The sequence below is a fragment of the Halyomorpha halys genome, unplaced genomic scaffold, assembly GCF_000696795.3.
Source record: "Halyomorpha halys isolate HHAL.00 unplaced genomic scaffold, Hhal_1.1 Scaffold331.1, whole genome shotgun sequence".
NCBI classification, from domain to species: Eukaryota; Metazoa; Arthropoda; class Insecta; order Hemiptera; family Pentatomidae; genus Halyomorpha; species Halyomorpha halys.
This window is the reverse complement of record NW_027116263.1, coordinates 432,103-455,648: the sequence shown is the minus strand read 5'-3', so window position 1 is coordinate 455,648 and position 23,546 is coordinate 432,103. Positions and strand designations below refer to the sequence as shown.

Genomic DNA, 23,546 nt, shown 5'->3' with positions numbered 1-23,546 from the left:
ATTCCAAGTAAGTCTCTTGTCAAGATGGAGTCCTAAGTATCGAATCTGTTCAACTGGCGTTAGTGGTGTATCTAGAAAGGATACTGTAGGACAGGAGGGCAGAGGTTTACGACGGAGAGTAAAGGTGATTTGGTGGGATTTGCTTAAAAAATTAAATCTGTACTTTCTAAGTTTCTAGACCAACGGTTGTGCAAGGAGATGATTTGGTAAGAATCACTCTCAACCATCAGATTTTCACCCAATTCAGGATACCCACTGTATCAACCCACAGTGCTCACATAACGGCAACAGTGGAACAGATAATAATTATACGTCTAGCTTGATTCTTCCTTGGAGTTACTAGTAAATTGCCTTACCAATGAGTAAGGCAGTTTGTTATATAGGATAATATTGCTATAATAAAGCTCAATATTCCGATATTATACCCTATATAATACACTTTTGTAATACTTCAAAGATTTACATGCTGTTTTTCAATGTCCCCTGTCGCCATGGTAAGGTTTAACGATATTGAAACCCACGGTTTCTCCGGTAAAAAAAAAAAAAAAAGAAGTTATAAAAAAAATTAAATATTATTTGTGTATAGCTAAGAAAGTATACATGGTTTCACTGTTTCTAAATGCCAATCGATTTGTACTGATTGCATCAATTTTTTTTTTCTTTAATTTGTATAGACCAAACCATCAAATTCTTCCCGCATCCAATCCTTACAATCCAAAATCCTACGTAAAATCCTTGATGCTCCTTATTACGTTACAAATAAACTCATTCACAAAGACCTTAACATGCCATTCATTGCAGATTTGGCCCAAAACAGATATGCGTCTTTTCATTCCAAACTCCTTAACCCATTAATTCTTAATCTTTCATACTTAACAATCCCTGATAATCCTCCGAGGTGTCTGAAAAGAAGATGGCCACGGGACCTTCTAATTTAAATTAATGTTTGAAGTACCACCAATGGGTTCCTCCCAAAGATTATCAATTTTTTTAAACATTCCTCATATTTACATACTATATTTTTTTATACAGTTGTATATTACAATAAATAAAAAAAATAAGAGCCAAACAGCATTGGTGCAACATGTATATATAACATGTGTAAAAAAAAAAATATTTCTATTGCAATAAATTATTTTATATTTATATTTTTTAATTTTTTTTTTAATAATAAAAAGAAATAATGTCGTTAATAAAAGAATAAGAAAAAAACAAACTCCATACCTTTCTTCTAGTTCTTTTTCGGTTTAATGCCGTTGCACAGAGGAACCATTTTCAGGTATTGGTTCTGTCCGTGCAGTTAATTGGAGTCAGGCAAACAGTGGTTATGTGTTCAATGAGTCAGTGTGTAGTTTCGTTCCTCATGTTTGTTGGCTAAGTTTGTTTTCAATCTACTTCTAACCATCTCTATTTCGGAAATCTCCATTTCAAATTTAAATTGGTTAACCGGTTGAACTATTTTGGCATGAGTACGTAAGTGTATTTTATGGATTTCTTTTTATTAATTTAGAAAATTAGATCAAATCTGGTCTGACCAGATGACAGCATCTATCCTTCGGTACCAAAATAACACATAAAATGATAGACTTTAGTGAAATTTATTAATTATTACAATTTTGACTATTAGGGCGTTGAGGAGACTGCTAAAATTTATAAGCTAGATCAGTACAACATGAATTGATCTCTAGTGGTAAAAACTAATAATTCAATTAACAATTACGAAAATGAAAATAAAGTAAACAATTAAATAAAAAATAATAAAAATAACTGAAAGGACTTTAAAGCTGCTAATTTACAATCAGTGAATAAAAATTGTAATGAGAATAAAACAATAATTATCTCAACAAATAATATACATATAACTAACCACACACATATATTGCTAATTTTAATCGTAATATAATGCAGATATAGTTATCTTGTGAATCAAAATCATTTGGAAATCATAGATGTAAGGAAGTACCCAGTCAAATATTTCTTATTTGTAATGATGAGGTGTAGATAGTTGACCGTAGATTACTGATTGGAGAAGATGATCGGGGGGTGCGGTTAACAAAGAAACAACATAAATTAACAAAAAATATTTATTTATACCGACGTTTCGAGCTGATTTTCAGGTCTTCATCAGGACGTTGTAGGCAGAGTTTTCTGCCTACAACTCCCTTATTTAGTTTTCTTTGGGGTTTATTTATTAGTTCTTTTGGTAATCGATTGAAGAGATAAGGTACCGAATAGTTTGAAGTAGGTTTACCAAATATATTATTTGGTATTTTTTTATTATTAAAAAAAATTTCTGATATTTTTTAAGTATATTGTTTCTTTTCTAAATGAATTACTATCTATAAATTTTAAGATAATTCTATAAAAATAAAATTGTTTTTGATAAATGACTCTCAACACTAGCATTATAACATTCGATCCCATATCGATATAACGATTCAAATAGTACTCAGTACACTTAAGTACAGTTTGGAGAAACAAACTTTATATGAGCATACTTTTAATCTCTTTAAAACATTTACTATGTGGAGTTCCGAAGAAAAATCATTATCCATAGTAACACCTAGATATTTATATTTGTCAACAACATTTAGTGTTTTACAACAACATATTTTTATATTATAAATGTGAGTGAGATAGGAATTTAATTTCAGGGTCGTCTACAGAAGGCATACGGGGTGATTTTTTCAACTTAATGACCGTTTTATTTATTATATTTTTTTTTATTATATTTTCCTTTTAATCTATGTGTTATTCTTATTCTCGTAAAATGTACCTATTTGTTTGTTCTTGATAGACTGATCTACTGCTGTGACTATGAATGATGGTCTGATCTCACATTACCGTCTAATATTGAATTTTTTTTAGCGGGTCACTGAAGAGGATCTAGGAGGATGAATTCCGGAGAGCGAATTTGTTGATCGGGTGAATTGAATAATTGAGCAGAAATGAGAGGGAAAAATGGGAGTGAGTGAAACATTTGTATTGTTTGTACAGACGGAAATGGATTGTAAGAGGAAACTGTAGGGGTGAAAAAAAATTGTTTATTATATCCTATTATACATAACTATATAACTGATATAACTGATTATACCATGTATGTGTAATGTAAATATGTCCGATTACGGATTGATAAGTATGCTGTGTGGGATGGCAACTTAATGTATTTAGGCAGCATAGATGAATAAATAAAGTATTTCTATCTTCTGTTAACGATAAGATCTTTGTTATGAGAACATTTAAAACAAATAAAATAGTAATTTTGGGATTTTTCCAGAGCTATATTGCAATTTTTATGGTAAGTGATAAAAAGAGAATCGTCGACAAAGAAGTATTCGTTATCACTTCTAATAACTTTTATAAAGATATTAAAATACAAGGGACCTAAAACACTACCCTGCGGTATACCACTTTTTATATTATTTGAACCACTTAGGTACAATTTTTGTTCAAGATAAAATTTTTATGAATTAGAATAAGATATATTTTACAAGCAGGCCCTGGAATCCTAGTTAGGCCCTTCGCTATTGCTAGTTTTGAGGACTTGTATAGATTAAATGTATATAACTGAAAGTTGGATATCCATTATTATATTTGGCATCGGTTTATGAAGTAGATGCGGCGGCAGTCTGGAGTGCCTCAAGCGAAATATTACAAAAAAAGAAAAGCATTGAAATGAAAACAGCAAATACACAATTGTATTCCACTGTTTGTTTCTTCTTTTCCGACATATCCAACCGCTCTAAGAATAAATCTGCCGACGCCTTTAATATTTTTTAATATGTTTCTATATTTTATAGTAAAATATAGAGTAATTTGATTTCAGAATTACGTTAAACATGAGATTTAATATCAATATTCAATTGGTTCTCTGAACAAATTTGCAAATTCAAGTTAAACTGTCTGCTCCTTAAGACGAAGGTATAACTCAAATTAATTGGACGAAAAATGATTAAAATATTTTTTATATATATATTTTTTCCCTTTCTATTGTTATAACTAAATATAAACAGTTTTATTACATTTATTTTTAAAATGAGGAGATGGTCGGGGGAGCTGTCAGCAAAAAATACACAAGTAAATAAAAACTTATCAATTTGTGCCAACGTTTCGACCTCAATTTCTTCTTCAGGGCCGAAAGAACAAAAAAAGGGATCACAACCATAACTCAGAGAAACATAAAAATAAAAGGAAAATAATAAATAAACAAATAAATAACAGTGAATTAAATAGATAGTAGTTTATTAATAACAACAGAAGTAGATAGTATTAAGGTCGAAACGTCGGCAAAAATAAATAAGTTTATGTTTATTTTTTCTGATCGCACCCATGACTATCTTCTCCTCATATTAATTTGTAATTTCGTATGTCTGTATGCAAAAGAATTCATTTCAGACTTCAAGGTTTAAAGTTGCGTCTTTGAAGATTGGAAAAAAATAAACATAATCATATTTTATCCCTGTTTTTCAAGTATTCTTTATTTATGTACCTACTGCTATTTTTCGAATATATGTACAATCCCTACCGTTCAAGCCTAAGGACATTTTGAATACTAAGCTCAATTACCGGAATTGTAATCAACATTGAGGATTGGGTACAGAAGTTATTGATAGAAGATTTTGTTCTGATATAAATATTCATTAACGAAAATAATAGAGAGAAATTCTTTATTAACAAAAAGCAATTCTGGCATTATACAAGTTGCTGTAACACCGCACACTAATCTATCACATATCATAATACAAAAGAAATACAATATTTACAACATATTTTGTTTTAATAAATAAATTACATTAAATTTTTATTTATTTTTTGTATTTTTTTATATTAATACTAAATATAATGTTTTTGTTTATTATTTTTAGTTTACTTGTATTTGATTCTTTTTCATTTTTTTTTTTTTTTATTAGAAGTTAATCACCTTATGATTAATGATATGATATATGGTTTTATTTTCACTTCATATATTCTGTTAATTATTTATCTCATCTAATTCGTTATTGTATTTATACTTATGATGGTTTATAATTTTATTTTTATTTTTAAAAAAAATTATTTAGCTCTAAAGCCTAATTCTGACACCTGTAATATTATTCTAATGGGTTCAATCCCAGAATAAATAAAGAATATTATTATAATATATTTTATCCTCTCCTTTTATCCCACTCTGGCACATCTTCTATCCATCTTATCCGGTGATTTGCCGCAAATATTTAAGTCACTAGAGAAATTTTAGTTTAAATTGAGGAACTCATTTTATTTTAAAACTTTCATTATCAAAGAAAAATAAATAAATAATAAGAAAACATTATAAATAAATGAAAATATAGAAATTAATTAAAATAAAATAATATATATATGTACATAGTTGACCGTAAAAATTTATACATAAGAAGATGGTCAAGGTTGCGGTAAAAAAAAAACAAATATGTTTTTTGTTGTTGTTTTTTTTGTCGTATTGTTTTATGTACGTCTCCTGTACTTTTGTAACTGTAAATTTTACGTATTTTTCAAATATTTTTATTCTTACCATTGTTACTTATTTTTTATTCTTATCATTGTTTATTCAAGTTTATTTTATATTGATACTATTTTATGTTTCCCTTCCTTTTATTTAAATGTAATTTCTTATCACTTTATTTTTACATAATATTTATCCTAGCTTAAATTGCCTTATGGTATATTACCTTGTAATATTCTTAGTTTTTTTTTGTATCTTTTTAGCCCTGATGAAGCCCTGCAAAGTGGAGCGAAACTTCGGACATTAAAGTAGTTATAAACTATTTGTTCTTTTTTTGAACGTAACCCTGACCATCTTCTTATAAATAAAATAAAATAACAATACGTATTTAGGTCGAAACCAAATAAATATATTGAAAATTTTATGTATATAAAGCTTGATAATATTTTTAAAAAGCTAAATTATTATTGCTTCATTCTAGAGATATATAGAAATAATTCTTGGTGAGATATGAATCGATATATTTCTCGAATGATGTCTTCATATGTTTATTTATTTTTTTAATTCACTGTATTTTAAATATTTTTGATTATTAATTAATAATTTACTTTCTATCCGAAGATTGTGATATACTTTTTGTTTATAAACTGTATCATAATATTGTTGATCGCCCTGATCTATGATGTTTGATGATGACATTTTCCTCCTTATCAAACCAAGCTAATAGGGCTATTGCAATAACATATTTATTTATTTTTTTATATTCATTATCTTTTATATATGTTTTTTTTATTCTAATCGAATATTACTTATGTGCGAGAATGCATTATATTTGTATGTGTATATATTGTTACTTTATTTAAAATTTTTATTATTTATATTTCAGAATTCAATTTTACCTTATATTTGTGAGGGAAAAAAGTTAAAGTGTATTTAAGTTAAAGAACAAAAAATTATATTTAGATATATATAGATAAATAATAGGAAAACATTAAGAATAATAAATAAAACAATTAAAAACAAAATAAAAATATAGAAAGAAATATAAAAAAAATAAAACATGTATTTTAAATTTATTCTACTGTGACTATATATTATAAAAATAAAATTTCTAACTGGCTACAAAGTATGTTGTGTATTTATCAACCCAATGCAGTTGGGAAGCACGACTATTTGAATAAAGTTTTTCTCTGTTACCACAAACAAAATTATTAGATAGGTTTTTCAAAATTATATTGACTTGTTTCTATAGAGTTTATTATCTTAACTAAAAAATAAATTCTGTAAAATTACAAATAAATCAAAAAACTTTAACGTTTAGTTTTTGATTGATACATTTATAAGGAAGTAAAACTGTTTTATTTTTGTTAACTTTATTATTTTCATGTAAATAATACATTTTTTAAATTTTTCCATTGTATTAATTACTGGCTTACCATGCAATACTTCGTTATAATTAGATCTGAGTATGTACTATATATTTTAAATAAATACATACACTAATTTAGTTAAAAATTAATCATTTACGTACATATTATAATTTTTATGTCAAGAGTACAAATAAGAAAAAAAAGTTTTTAAATATAAGCAAAACGTTTATTAAGCCAAAGATTTTTTTTTTGTTTTCTTGTGTATTATTCCCCCATTAAAATAACAGCTAATATTAAAATTCATTAAAAAAAAAAATCTGGTAAAAGTATTTTTTATTCTTTGCTTAGGTAATTTCATGACGTACCATATTTTATTATATACAGTATAAGAAAATAATACATACTTTAAGTTATCCGCCAAAAATAATTTTTTTCATATTTTACAAGGATGATATCAAACATTTTAAAAAAACAGTGAGTAAATCAGTAAGAAACTTTTACAAAAGTACAAGTATAAGTATATTTATCTCCAGATATTAGGTAAGTAACAAACAAAAAATAATATAGAATATTTTATATTCCATTTATACGCTTGAAATTGTAACTTATGTTTGTAATTTATATCAATGTATTATTTGTGTATAATTTATACTAGTTGTTAGTTGGGGCTTCAAGGTATAAAACCCAGTGGTCATCAACGCCTGATAATTCGTACAAATAATTGTATTTATTTGTATATGTGACTGGGTTTATCCATAAGAAATAAATAAATAAACCGTATTGTCGACTTGAATTTTTTTGTTACAAGGTATCATAGCTTAAGCTACGTTATATAGATTTTTTTTAAATTTAATTTTACAGTTTTATAATATTCCTAGAAAAATTAAAAATAATTAAAAACAGGATCAATTAGGATCCACAGAGTCGTCCTATAATTGAAAATGGATAGAAATTAATTTATTATAAAAAATAAAATAAATACCTGGAAGGTGTGGAAGACGATATAGGTTACGCGAACACACACACTAAAGTACACGACACTGACACACGACCGGCCCAGACAGAGGCCGAAGGCGGAGTGCTCGGCGGCGGCTAGTTGCCCTCCTGCCCGCCAGGGCGCTCCGTCCCCGTCGCCTAGGCAACCGTCAGCTCCTCTCAACAATAATTGATGATAACATAATTCCTATAATTGATAATAAGTATTATAATAATAACACTTAACCAATCCGAAGGTTCGATGTCGATACGACCAATCTTTGCGTGCGTACAACTTCCCACATTACTCAACTATATTTCAACTTCTTTGTTAACGTCGTACGAGTTTCCATAGTCCATGAATCAATGGATTTCTTCACTATGCTTTCAATTCGTTATAGGATCTATTATTCTCTCTTCATTATACGATTAGTTTCTCTCACTGATTGTAGGTGTTTACTATTAATACATGGATATGAAAAAAAGTTTTATTGAAGTAAGTACCATACTACAAATTCACTCATTTTGAATAGTCGCTTTATTACAGTAGCTGGTAATAAAAAATTCTCGAAGTTTGATTTCCTCACAACTATGGAGTTTCTCAGGTTAACTATTACTTATTTGAATTCTCTTACTATCGCCATGAAAGAAGACAGAAAAAAATGGGGCGGATTTCTGACTAGAATTCTCAGTAATACTAAGTACTTTGAGGAAAATAAATTTATCTTAACAGTTTAGATTTTACTTTATAATACATGTCTGTCTCATCAACCTCACAACCCTGAAACGTTTGAAAACTCCACTAATTCTGAAGAGAATCTGGACATATGGAGTTGAGCTTTGGGGCTCCACTAAACCTTCGAATTCCTCTCGTATTCAATCCTTACAATCCAAAATCCTTTGTAAAATCCTCAATGCTCCTTACTTTGTCACAAATAAAATCATAAATAAAGACCTTAATGTTCCCTATGTAACCGATCTAGCCCGAACTAGATATCACTCCTTCCATTATAAACTCTCTAACCAGTCAAACCCTCTAGTTTCTAATCTTGCATCCTCTTCCATTCCTGACGCCTCCGAGGCGTCTGAAAAGAAGGTGGCCACGAGACCAGCTAATATAAAATGTCATTAGAGTGCTACCAATGGGTAGTTTCTGTACACGCCTGTAATACTCCAATTTAACTTAGATCAGATTTACTAAATGTATAATGTACAGTTGTAAATAGCAATAAATAAATATTTAAAAAAAAAAAATATTCCCAACAAATCCGTCTGTAATTTTACTAACTCATTTTTTTCGCCTGGTCAGCAACCAATTGTTCACAAACCTGATCGATTTCACCTATACTTGGGGAGTAGGTTAAAACCTACTTATACTATTAACCTAGGCGAGATTAGGAGTAATAATCATTATTTCAAACCCAGAACCCATTATGCCATCACACAGCAAAACATGAGCCATTTAGTTGAAAATCCTAATAACCCTGACATTTGGACAATGGAGCTACCATATACAAATAACAAGGTATGTCATTTTTAAATAGCCACATATTGTCGAGGGCAATAAAATATAAATAAAATTCTTATTATAAAGTATACATTATCAAAAACACTCTTACTCAATTCGATTTTAAGTTGAATTATTTTCAGCTTTCCCAAGGTGCAAACGTTTTCATACCTTGGAACATTTCGGAAAATAATTTATTTCTCATTCTTTATTCTTATATTTTAGGTAATTCAAAGTGTAATTAATTATATTCATATTTTTTATGATTTACTGGAATGAAGTTATGCACAAGAACAAAAAAAATAAATAAATAAATAAATGTTGATCATCCATATCAATTCAAGTACATTACTTGAATTTGTTGTAAATAGTACTATTAATGCCATGTAAAAAATTAAGGTTGAAAATATTATGTAAATAGTATTCACTTAGTATTAGTATTTAATTCAATTACATTTATTGATCGCATATTAAGCCAATTGACTGCTTACTGACAGAGTTTATTATCAAACTTCTTTGCAGAAATTATTGTTTTATTTCTATTTTGATATTGATTATTGTTTACATCGGGACCTGCTCGTGCCGTACTTGAGGTACCCCGATTGTATTTTTAAATTGTATTAAATTAGTGGGGAACAAAAGGGGTTGAAAGTGTGCGGCGTCTTCGGGGTCTTCCGGTTTCCGCGGCAAGGGGGGGGGGGCATCAAAAAATGAGATCCCCCACTCCGACTTTATACAAATTAAAAATAGAATTAAAAATATCGGATATTTAAATCTGACAATTACCTTATATCGTTTTCAGTTTTTCAGCATTTGGAGACAATTTCCCAGGATTCCTACTATGTTTTCCATCAACTTTTCGGTATTTTTATTATTTTCTACATTTTCATTAAATTCAAAATTTAATTAACTTTACAGAAAATCTTACTACTGACAAATCATTATGGAGGACCACTAAAAAACTCCTGAATTTCAAAGATTTTAACCACCCACTTCTCACCGAATCCCAAACGCAGAAAATTCACAAACATTCGGACATCTTTCTAAAACCTTTATTCCGCATTCTTATATCCTTAATCCAATTCACCTTGAATGTATTGAAGCAGAACTAAATATTCCGCTCCACCTAAATCATTTCATCCTTCTGAAATATCTAGCATCATTAAAAAATTACCTAACCTGGATGCGACCTAATAACATCCCACATTCTTAAACTTATTCCTCGAAAAGCCATCCTATTCCTCACCTACATATATAACGCCGTACTCCGTTCCACATATTTTCCTGATCCCTGGAAATTATCTATAGTTAAAATGATCCCCAAACCCCAAAAGCCTCCAGAATACCCATCATCCTATTACCGATCATGGGCAAAATCCTTGAAAAGCTCATTTTGAAACGCCTATAGCCCATCCTGCATTCCAATCATATAACCCCAGATCACCAGTTTGGATTCAGAACATCCAACTCTACTATCCATCAATGTCATCGTGTGGTGGACGTCTTCTTTGGAGCGCGGAATGTAATGCCCGGGAGTCTTTTTCGGTGTAGAACAGGCTTTTGAAAGAGTCTGGCACCCGGGAATGCTTTACAAACTCCGTAAATTCTTACCTCCTACATACTTTCTCATTATTCGTTCCTTTCTCATTGATAGATTATTTCAAGTAAATCATAATGGTTCCTATTCATCCCTCTATTCTCAGTCCGCTTGTGTTTCTCAAGGGAGTATCCTCGGTCCCATTCTCTACACCGTCTATACAGCTCACATTCCAACCAATCCTAACACTATCCTCACCACGTATATCGATGACACATTTATGCTCGCAGTTAATAATAACCCAATTAATTGTATCCCAAACTCTTCAATCCCAAATTACAGCCCTCGAAGAATGGTGTCGTAATTGGAGGATTAAGATAAATCCCAACAAATCACACTTACTCTTCGTCGTAAACCTGCCAACTGCCCTACAGTATACTTTAATAATGTGGCTCTTACCCCTGTAGAACAGATTCGTTATCTTGGACTACATCTTGACAAACGACTAACCTGGAATCCTCACACAAGACTGAAAAGACAGGAAACTGCACGCAGATTCCGACTACTACAGCACTTACTAGACAAACGGTCTAAACTTCCAACTCATTACAAAAGACTGATCTACATGACAATAATAAGCCCCATCTGGACATACGGAGTTGAGCTTTGGGGCTCCACTAAACCTTCGAATTCCTCTCGTATCCAATCTTTACAATCCAAAATCCTTCGTAAAATCCTCAATGCTCCTTATTTTGTTACTAATAAAACCATCCATAAAGACCTAAATGTTCCTTATGTAACCGATCTAGCCCGAACCCGATATTATTCCTTCCATAATAAACTCCCTAACCACCCAAAACCGCTAGTTTCTAACCTTGCATCCTCTTCCATTCCTGGCAATCCTCCGAGGTGTCTGAAAAGAAGATGGCCTCGTGACCTTATATTGTAAACTGTTTTTAGAGTTCTACTACTGGATAGTTTCTCTACATCCTGTATCAAATCATTATGTCATTATGATCAAATTTACTTGTATTTTTTTTATACAGTTGTAAATATCAATAAATAAATAAATAAAAAAAAAAATTCTAAGTTATAAGTTTCTGGACAAAAGGTGCCAACTAAACAATTTCATAATAAAAAAATAACAAGCATTTCCCGCCTTTATTTACTCGTCAATTTAGTTTTTCTAGTTACCGTAGAACCTAAATACTTAAACCTGGATAGGTGAAGCCAGGAGCATTTTGCTCATATTAGGAAATAAACGTCTTTACTTTCCTAGAGTTTCATCTGTTTTGTTTATACTTTTGTCTACCTCCCGCTAACCTTTTTATGTAGTTATAGCCGACTATTTATGTCACTCCCACCTATACACAATTCAGTTTTGCTCTTGCCTCCCCGCAGCGGTAACACTGAGCATTTCTCTCATCATTACACTCCTAACGTGGCATTATTTATCTCATTTGAGCATTTTTCTCACCTGGACACCTCCTGCGTTTCTTATTTTTAATCATAGCTAGACAAGAAGATCTTAGGTTTTTACGAAATCTGGATTCTTCAACTCATTGATATAAGAGGTACAAGTTAATATTTCATTGAAAGTAATTCTAAAGATTTCTGTCATCATAACATCCAATTATATTAAAAAATTCGTATGCCATGAGATAAATGCTCACGGAACACTTCTTAGGAGAAAAAAAATAGGACACTCCTGCCAGGTTAAACGTACCTACCTGCAGAAATGTATTTCCTCCGATTCTCTATCACCTAAATTGCTGCCGTTTCTACTGCTAACCATATATTTCGTTTTGTCTTTATTTATTTCGATAAATACAATAAAATATTTTTTTTTTGCAATTTACGCATTTATTTAAACCAAAAATAAAAAATAATAAAAGTAAATTTGATTTGAATCGTTCATGATACACAGTTGTTAAAAAAATTGGTAGCACCTTAATAACACTTTATTAAGTCTCCAGTCTCCAGCCATCTTCTTTTCAGGCGCCTCGGATTATTACTGGGAATCAAATAGGAACAAGGTTTGAAAAAAGTGGATTTGAGACATTACGGAGTTTTTTTTATGGAAGAATTGATATCTGGTACATATGGGAGTTAAAAGTCTTAATGAATGATTTAATTTGTGACAAAGTATGCCTTGTTAAAAAACGAAAAGTCGTAAATTACATTTCAAATTTTAATATAAAAATTGAAATTTTACTCGATCAATCAATGGTCAATCAAGTGATTTATATATCGAATATTTCTTATGGCCATTGAAACGTCAGTAAAATGCATAAAAGCATTCTTTGTATTTTTAATATTTATTCTATGACAATTTAGCATTGAACTAATCGGTTAAGGGCAGAATTTAAATTTTAGCTAACTGTTGTACATTCATATATTATACTTTTTCAACAGAAAAATGCAACAAATTTTGCAACGGGTAATACTTTTAAAAGTTTTTTTTTTTTAAAACCGCTGAAACTGTAGTCAATCAATCTTTCAAAAAGGTAGGCTCTCAAAGGAGCAAGGAGTAAAAAATGTATGGAATTTAATCTTGAATTGCAGAAGATGGTTGGTGGTGCGTTGAAAAAAAAAAGTTAACAAATATCTATTAGCTGACGTTTCGCCTCACTTTGTAAAGCTTCATCAGGGCTAAAAAGATACAAAAACAACTAAAAATATTTTCCCATAGTAGGATAATAAGATACAAAAAGGTAAATTAAGGAAGAGTCAAAATTATGTAAATTTAAGTGAAAAGAAAATTATATACAAACGAACAAAACGAAGAAAATAGTTATAATATAAAATAGACAATGATAAGAATATAAAACAAAAAATATGTAAACTATTAGGTTAAAAATGAACAGGAGACGTAAAAATAAAAAAAGTAGAAATGAGAAAACTAACAAAAAGAAGGAAAATAAAGAAGTAAGTTGGGATTAAATAAAAGTCGAGAAAGAATAAATAATAATAAACTTTGGGAAAAATAGTTGCCCTCTTTCACCACCCCACGCTTTAAACAGTAATTTAATCTTGTTTAATTTAGTATAGGATATAATAGGTTATTTCAAAAAACATTATGGTATTCCGAAAATATTATTATTTGCTAACATTATTTTAAATAAACTATTATTTTCCATCAATAATTAGAAATATATACTCAAAATGAGGACTCAAAGAAGAACTAAGGAAAACAGTAAACCAAATAGTACAAGAGCCCAAGAGTAGAAAAAAGGCAGTTATTTCACCCAAATTTTTGATTACTTAATTGAGAACTATGTATAAACACTAGTCAAAATTTATGAGTCCACCAAGTATAGGTAGGGGGAATAAAAAATGGCGGCTGTTTCAAAACGTTAAAAATAATTAATTTTTTATTCGGAGCTCTATATCTATAAAACTACCAACAGCAATAGAAAATCTAAGACAGCATCATTTAAAGTAGAGTAAATTTGCTAAAATGTAAGACCTCATAGTAGTAGTTTTTATGGTATTTGACAAAATAAAGTCACAAAATGTTAATTTCTATTTGTTCGTATAAAATGAAGAATATTTGAAAAAATATATCTCTAGACCCATAAGACGCACATATGTCTGCCAACAATCCAAATAAAGGAAATTTAACTTACTATGAAGTAGTTTATGACACTTATCTTCGTAGGGGTAATAGTTTTTATGATATTCACATATGAATATAAATTTGGAAATGAAAATTTGTCCGAACAACTATAAATCAATTTATTTTAGCAAATTTCATGAAAAATACTACTCCAACGATAATAAACGTCATAAACTTCTTTAGTCCATTATACTAGCTTTAATTTGAGTGCTCATAGACATCTGTACGTCACATAGTTCCTAAGATATAGATTTCTCAAAATAAATTAACTGTCTACTGATATTTCAGTACGTTCCATACAACATTTTTATGAAATGTTGCATTTTAAAAAGCAATATCTCGAGTACTATTGAATGTAAATAGCTCTATTAGGGCTAACATTTTAGAAAATTTACTCTACTTTAAATGACGTTCTCTTAGATTTTCTATTATTAATGGTAGTTTTAAAGATATAGAGCTCCGAATGAAAAATTAATTATTTTTAACGTTTTGAAACAGCCACCATCTTTTATTCCCCCTACCTAAACTTGGTAGACTCATCAACTTTGACTAGTAATTATACATAGTTTTCATTAAAGTAATAAAAATTAGGGTGAAATAACTTACTTTTTTCTTCTCTTGGGCTCTTGCACTACATAAGCTATAAATTCAACCTTCCTCCTAGAATTTTTATCAGAAACTTCTTTATTTAATTATATATATTTAATTAAATTAGACATATATTTGTATATGTATAAACATTTGTACAAATATAAATTTTTAATTTGTTAAATAAGAAATAATCTGTAAAAGTTAATTAACAAGATTTGAAAAGATGCATTACACCGAATCGTTATAATTTTAAAATATACAACAAGAGTTCAGTGGATGCTTCTTGGCCCATGAATAATAGCCTATCACATCGGTAATTACAAATGGAGTCGATAGAGGATTACATCAAAAAACGATTCATGAAGTTCCACTCCCAGTTGCCGACAGTGAAAGAAGCCGTGACCTAAAACTTGGGAGACCCAACCACAACCCGAAGCCGAGGCTTCAGACATTCTTTTATAAATTTTATATTTATTAATTCTATTATTCACTTCATCTTTTTTTTTTCAAATTAACTTGTATTGTATTTTTTTACCCATTAGAGGGCAATTATTTGTTTTGTTAAGTCTACGTGTCGTTATTTTTGTTATTAATTTTATTAACAAGCACTATTTTTATCTAATTATTTTATCTTTTTTTTTCTTCAAAACGTTGTACACAGTTGAAGTGTCTTTTGTACGAGACTATACCCACCCCCCATAAACAATTGTTAAAAAAAAAATTGTAACGGTTATATAAACCATCAGGCCGATCTGGTATTGTATAAAAGAATGATAAAAAAAGAAGAAAAAAAAGAGTTAATTATTAAATCCAAAGTTTGAAGAAATTCTTTAATTATTTAAAACATGGAGAGCACAAATATTCCTCTCTTAGCAGAACTAAAACAATGTAAACTGAAAACAAATGTGTGGATGTAAAAACTCTTTGATTAGCGCCCAAACACCGATACCCAACGGGTTGGCCACAAAATCAGGCCAACTTGTACCAGCCAATCCAAATAACCTACCAACTTTTACCATCCAATCCAAATAACCTACCAACTTTTACAAGCCAATTCAAATAAACAATCCATCACCTTTAGAAAAACAAATACAATAATTTCAGTTAACTATGAATTTACATCATATCATGACTATATACTACTGAACGTTAAATAAATAAATAAAAATATTGATTAATTAAAAAAATGTTAACATGTTCGCTAATAAATTTATTATTAAAATATCTTAATAAAAATCATGGTATAATAAACTTAATTTCTTTCTATATTTTATTTTGGTACTCTAACTATAGTCAGCTTTAAACCTTTACTTTTTTTTCATTAGTAAGTCGCTGTGCTACATAACTACAAGAACCCAGGTTCGAATCTGGCTGTGGCAGATAATTATTTTCTGTTTCACTGAAGCCGTGAGTCAACCCTGTGGTTCTTTAATTAAAGTCCATCCAGCCTCATTAAGTGGGTACTCTTAATTGGGTAAAAATCTAGCTGTACTGCGTGATTCTGCCCAAATCACCTCCTTGCACAACCGTTGGTCTAGTAACTATAAAGTTAGGGGTCTAACCCTTCATTGATTGTAGCTGTACAGATTTAATTTAATAATTTTTAATACTTGAGGTCTGATGATTTATTTTATCAAAGTTATATTTGTATACTGTGGCCTGACGTCACTGTTTTCTGTTTATATTTTGCAAAGAACTGTTTTTAACTCCTTATACTATTACTGTACTTTAGTATCTACGAAAGAACCACTAAATTTATTTATTTATTTTTTTTTTTTTATATTCTTTCAAATCTATTTTCAAACAAGAAACTCGAGCTTTCCATGTTGTATATTGTCTTTAATATATACAGAATGTGGATAAGATATCTATAATTTTCTTACTATTTAATGAGAGCAACGTTTCGTCCCACTTTATAGGGCTTCATCAGGAATTATGAAGGTAGGTAAGCACAAAAAAAAATTATTATTTTGTTATTGTTTTTTTTATTAACCTCTACCTGGTTAACTAGGGACCAAAATGATAAGAAGATAGTTGGTCATGGATAAAATATATGAGAAGACGGTTGTAGCTGCGGTCAGAGAACTGAAATATGTTGAACGTGGAGGTGGTGGACACAAATAAAATGTTTTTACGATGAATGGGTGCGGTCAAAAAAACTCAAATAGTAGATAATTTTACTATTTTATTGAGCCAACGTTTCGCCCTATGTTGCAGGGCTTCGTTAGGGCTGTTTTGACGGCTGTCAAAAACAAAGACAAACAAACAAAATGTTTTTACTGTTTTATTAGTTATGGTTAAATAACATAAAACGTTCTTACTATAGTGAGAACAAAGAACACAACTTTACAACAATGGCTTGGCGGCTACCAACTAGCAACTATTCAAAGAACATTACAGCAAGTGAAATACAATCGATATATTCACAGTTTGCCACAGAGCAACGTTTATACAATAAAAAAGAATTTTTACATCACACTTTCACAAAATAAGTTTTGAAAAGATATTTATTAGTGCCAACGTTTCTGCCAGAATTTCTAGCCTTCATCAGGGCTGAAAACAAAAAACAAGATAAGAACCAATGAATAAAAGGATATATAGAATGATTAGAAAACAAGAAAATAGTAATCATTTTGGATACATAAATAGTGTTGACAGACATGAATAGTTTAAGTATTATAATAAGATAGAGCTTACATCGAAAAAATAATATGAAAATTAAATAGATGGAAAGAACATAATAAAATACATATGAAAATCTAGTTAGTAAAGATATGTACGTAATGATAATTATTAAAAATAAAGTAATAGAAGAAGTGGGATATAGAAGTATTTTACTTACATATTTATTACCTACATAAAATTTATTCAAACTACTAGAAATTAACATTTTGTGAATTTATTTTGTCACATATCATAAAAAATACTACACCTACGAAGATAAAAGTCATAAACTACTTTATAGTACATTATCTGGCTTTTATTGAGAGCTAATAGACATCTGTACATCGAATGGTTTTTGAGATATATATTGCTCAAAATAAATTTTCTAACATCTGATTGATATGAGAATTTTTTATAAAAAGTTTTTTAAAAACTTATATCTCGGGAACTATTGAACGTAAATAGCTCTATTAGGGCTCATACTTTAGAAAATTTACTCTCCTTTAAATGATGTTCTGATAGGTTTTCTAATGTTGTTGGTATTTTTAAAGATCTAGAGCTCCGAATGAAAAATTAATTTTTTTAACGTTTTGAAACAGCCGCCATTTCTCTCCCCCCCCCCCAACCTATACTTGGCACTCATCAATTCTGGCTAGTAATTATACGCAGCATTCATTAAAGTAATAAAAAATTTGGGTGAAATAACTATATTTTTTCTCCTCTTGGTCTCTTGTACTATAATGCAATGGGGAAAATTCGGGTGATCTCGGCTTTTCCCGTTGAGATGCATCTGTTTTTCTCTTTCAGTTATCCTTAAAAATTTTTAATATGTATGTATTAAACTATCCACTAAATTGGAAACTACCCGAAAATCGGGTATATACCCGTAAATTGGCAAAATCGTAATTATCATTACTGGTATAAGTATTGATTCTATTGATGCCTGTATTAGACAGAAAGTATCGATTTGACAGGAATCGAGAAGTCCCCACCTTTCATTCTTATCAGTCACGTCAAGATTGTTTACAGTACTACAAGATAACATTATATATATATCCCATGTTTGAAAATAAGCTTCATAAGTTTTTGTGTGTTTTTATAACATTTTGTAAATTTGTGATGAGCCTTATTAGCTATAAGTGGATAAATAGAGCGATAGAAATTCAACATCTATATGCAAGTATTTGTAAATTTCAATGTATTGAAATGTTATAACTCTTAAAAATCATTAAAAACAAGTTCCAGAAATACAGAACTTAAAACATATTGCATTTAAGGATGCATATATTTCATTTTAACTGTATAATTTTTTCGTTTTATTTTGTGTATATTTGTTTGTTGTTTCCTTTATTAAAACCAAAATATTGTTGCTATGATTTGATTCTAAGTTTAAACTCATCATAAAAATCCAAACACTATTATTTTTGTGATTATTTGTAGAGTATGTCTCATGATGAAATTTGTAACATTATTATAGTTACAAATAAGTTCATTAATCCATTGAAAGCTGTTTTGAACCATGTCATTTTGAATCAGTTGAATATTGCTTCATATATATTTTTTTGAATTATTTGAGCCTGGTATTTATGTATTAAATTAATCAAATGGTATCTTTGTTTAGCCTCAACACTCTTTATTATAAATAGTCCAACGTTTCAGCCAATTCGGCCATTCTCAAGTACAATATTAGGGCTAATTTCCGAAAACAACAATCAAAATTCTTCTTTTAATCCATTGAAAGCTGTTTCGAACCATGTCATTTTGGATCAGTTGAATATTAATTCATATATATTTTTTTCAATTATTTGAGCCTGGTATTTATATATTAAATTAATCAAATGGTATCCTATTTAAGTCTCGACACTCTTTATTATATCAATAGTCCAACGTTTCAGCCAATTCGGCCATTCTCAAGGACAATATTAGGGCTAATTTCCGAAAACAACAATCAAAATTCTTCTTTTAAACCATTGAAAGCTGTTTCGAACCATGTCATTTTGAATCAGTTGAATATTACTTCATATATAATTTTTTCAATTATTTGAGCCTGGTATTTATATATTAAATAAATCAAATGGTATCCTATTTAAGCCTCAACACTCTCTATCATATCAATAGTCCAACGTTTCGGCCAATTCGGCCATTCTCAAGGACAATATTAGGGCTAATTTCCGAAAACAACAATCAAAATTCTTTTTTTAATCCATTGAAAGCTGTTTCGAACCATGTCATTTTGGATCAGTTGAATATTACTTCATATATAATTTTTTCAATTATTTGAGCCTGGTATTTATATATTAAATTAATCAAATCATATCCTTGTTAAGTCTCGACACTCTTTATTATATCAATAGTCCAACGTTTCGGCCAATTCGGCCATTCTCAAGGACTTATTAGGGCTAATTTCCGAAAACAACAATCAAGATTCTTCTTTTAATCCATTGAAAGCTGTTTTAAACCATGTCATGATGGATCAGTTCATTGACTGAAACGTTGGACTATTGATATAATAAAGAGTGTTGAGGTTTAACAAGGATACCATTTGATTAATTTAATAAATAAATACCAGTCCCAAGAAATTGAAAAAATTATATATAAATTCATTATTATAGTTATTTGTTTACTAAACCCTGCTTTCTAAAACAAGTTTATATCTCGTAGTTTTAATATATATTTTCTCATACAGCCTTATCTTCTTATAATACTTATACTATATATGTCTTCAGTACTATTTATGTAACTCTAATGTTAGTTATTTTTTAATTATTCTGTAATTCCTCTTATTCATTATTATTATTTTGTTTTTTGTTCTTAGCTCTGATGAAGGCTTGAAATTCTGAGCATAATGTTCGCGCTACTAAATAAGTTGTATATTTGTGTTCTTCACTGACCACATCCCTAAACATCTTCTCATATTTATAATCCAGGGTCAACCATCTACTCACCATCATAAGTTTTAATGACTTACAGAAAAAAAGGTACCTAATGATCTCCATTCTCAACATCTTTCTCTAATTGTCCATTCTTTTCAATAGAAAAGTATTGCATCATTCATATATCGCTGCTTTGTTTTAATTTTTTTGCGCATCTGATGAAAGAAGTTTTGATTTTATTTTGAATTGGATGTTTTCCAGTATTCACATAGTGGTGTTAATTTTTGTTCTTGGGGCATCCTATAGATTTACCTAAAGTTAGCAGGATTGTTGCGAAGTAAACTCGATCTACAGAATACTTTAGAAATAAATTAAATAAAAACTTTTTTGTGAGATGTTCCACTATTAAAGCAAAGCAGCAGTATATAACCTGTATTAGGGATGACATGTTTTGTCAGTTATTGATTGCTCATTATTTAATGTATATTTTATCTTATCTTTTAATAGGTTTATAGATAGTCTCGAAATTCATATCTATATTCAACAGTCCTGGTTGAATGTTTTAGATGACAGGTTCAATTTATAATTAATTGTCAAACAGAAACGATCAGAATCCTATCAGAACGGGAAACTAATCATATTTGAGTTTAAAACATTATTAATTAATATTGTATCAAGCTTTTATGATAGGTAAGTTTAATTGAGTAACCACTAAATTTGAATATAATAATTGAAACTTTAATCTGTATGTAATTATTACTTAAAGTATTCCTGCTTTTTTATTTTTAATTGGTAATGTGAAATTATTTTTTGTTTTGTTTCATGAAAAAAATTTCTGATTTCATTTTATTCTGCTTATAACAATTATTTCCTTTCATGTATACATAATTGGTTCATAAATGCTTTTAATACGCATCAGTATTAAGATAAAATATTGTAGGTGCTTTTATAATTTTGATGAGATATGTAATTAGGTAAGATGATTTTCCATTTTTTTTTTATTTTAACATCCATGGGGCTTTAAAAAAACAAACATGTATTCCAACATGTAGTTACCAGTTTTCAACTTCTCTCCAACTTACAAATAAGCAACTATCAGGTGAAGGTACCTCAAAATTTATGAAAAGTTTGCCGGTTGGCTAAATGTATGTCTAAAATAATTTTAAATCATTAAGAAAACAACCTTGGAGAGTTGAGTGATTGGTCACTTATCGCTATCAGTACTTAAAATAATATCTGGAGTGCTTTCATATCAGCCAAGAGAGAAATCGTGAATCTACCCAAAGATTATTTTTAAATTAAAATTCATATGCACCTATGTTTAGTAATTCACCTTCTTCAGGCTGTCTGATCTAAAATACAAATGTTAATTGTTATGGAAGATAGTCCAGGTGGCGGTCAATAAAGATATCAAAACAGCAGACGACTGAAATGGGGCGTCCGCTATATTTCAATCTGACAGCCCTGCAAAGTGGGGCGAAACGTTGGTTAACAATAAATAGTTTTTTTTTTACTATTTTGATACTTTTATTGACCACTAACTGGACTATTTTCCTTCAATCTACTTCATACGGCCAACTATCTTCTTCCAAAAAAAAAAACAATCTTTTATTACAAGCAGTTATATCTTAGAGTCATTAAAAAGTGCTTTGTTTTACTGGCGTTAAAACTGTTATTTTCAAATCAGTATTTGACTCATTAGTTATTGATTTTTGGAATCCAGACAGTATAAATAAGATCCATGACATGGAATATACAGAAAATTACCAACTATTAAAAAATGAAATTGTATTCCTAGTAGGGGAGAAATCCTGATGTTTATTCCTCTTGTTTAAGCACGAGATGTATAATGGAAAATGTAATGTTAAATCTTCATTGTATGATAAGTATATCAATAATTAATTTAATGGTTGTCTTTCCTTTTCCTCTATAATCCGATCTGATTTGTTTAGGAGTAATCAATACTACAAAATGAAAATGTCAACTAAGTGGTTATGAGACCAAGATACTGTAATTTGACCATGTTGACTGATTATCTATTCTCTTTCAAATACTCTGACATTGAATAAATCACAAAAAGTTGAAAAAAAAAAATCAATTAGCAGTTTTCATTATTTCAAAACTAATTTTTTATTTAGAATCCTTTGATAAAAGGTACTGCTTGTTTGTTAATTCATGCATTCTAATATAAGGTTAATTGATGTATTGAAGATAAACTATAAAAAATATGATTGCTAGATATTTTTGTGTTTCAGGAATGCTGCTGCGATCTGGTGATTCAACTTGAAAATGCTGACCGAACAACAGTTCCAGAGATATTTCCAATCTTGAGAGTGAAGGAGCAGATTTATCCAGGTCAATTCAGTCCAAGGACATCATTCTGCATTCTCAGCAACCATTGGCATCCCAAAATCATGCATGGATGTTGTGATCTCTAATAATGCCACTCCCATGGAGGAAGCAGTGCGATTGAATTCAGCTTCTGTTGTTAAAGCTCTGTTAAAGAGTGGTGATAAGTATGACATTCATTTGTCTGGAGGAGACACCTACCTCCATATTGCAGCTGCTGGAGGACATAATGAAGCACTGAAGGTCCTACTGGAAGGTGGAATAGACATAAACAAAAAGAACTACTTTGGAGAAACACCATTACTTCAGGCCGTTAAAATTGGTAATATCCAGGGTATTGAGTTGCTACTAGGGAAAGGAGCAGTAGTGTATGTTAAAGATTTAAACCAGAGGACTGCATTACACTATGCAGCAGAAGGCGGATCCACTGCAGCGGTGGCCATGCTACTTCATTCAGGAGCAGCAGTCAATATGAACGATCAGGACCAGAAAACTGCCCTGCATTATGCAGCACAAGGAGGATACTCTGCAGTAGTAACAAAACTACTTGATACAGGGGCAGCAGTAGATTTGAAAGATCAGGACCAGAAGACTGCCCTA

The 23,546-nt window shown here is 29.8% G+C and overlaps 2 protein-coding genes across 2 annotated transcripts in view; one reads left to right on the top strand and one right to left on the bottom strand.

The window, feature by feature from the left end:
* Positions 1-7,901, bottom strand: part of LOC106681366 (neuron navigator 3) — a 201,052-nt gene extending 193,151 nt beyond the window's left edge. The window contains exon 1 of the mRNA XM_024359854.2: positions 7,814-7,901. The gene's annotated coding sequence lies outside the window, so the exon portion shown is untranslated. The remainder of the gene's footprint in view (positions 1-7,813) is intronic.
* Positions 7,902-18,726: 10,825 nt separating this feature from the next.
* LOC106681364 (serine/threonine-protein phosphatase 6 regulatory ankyrin repeat subunit A) overlaps positions 18,727-23,546 on the top strand; it is a 10,798-nt gene continuing 5,978 nt past the window's right edge. The window contains exons 1-4 of the mRNA XM_067053079.1: positions 18,727-18,904; positions 20,540-20,702; positions 21,105-21,287; positions 22,853-23,540. Of these exons, the coding sequence (XP_066909180.1) occupies positions 23,016-23,540 (525 nt within the window). The 5' untranslated portion in view covers positions 18,727-18,904; positions 20,540-20,702; positions 21,105-21,287; positions 22,853-23,015. The remainder of the gene's footprint in view (positions 18,905-20,539; positions 20,703-21,104; positions 21,288-22,852; positions 23,541-23,546) is intronic.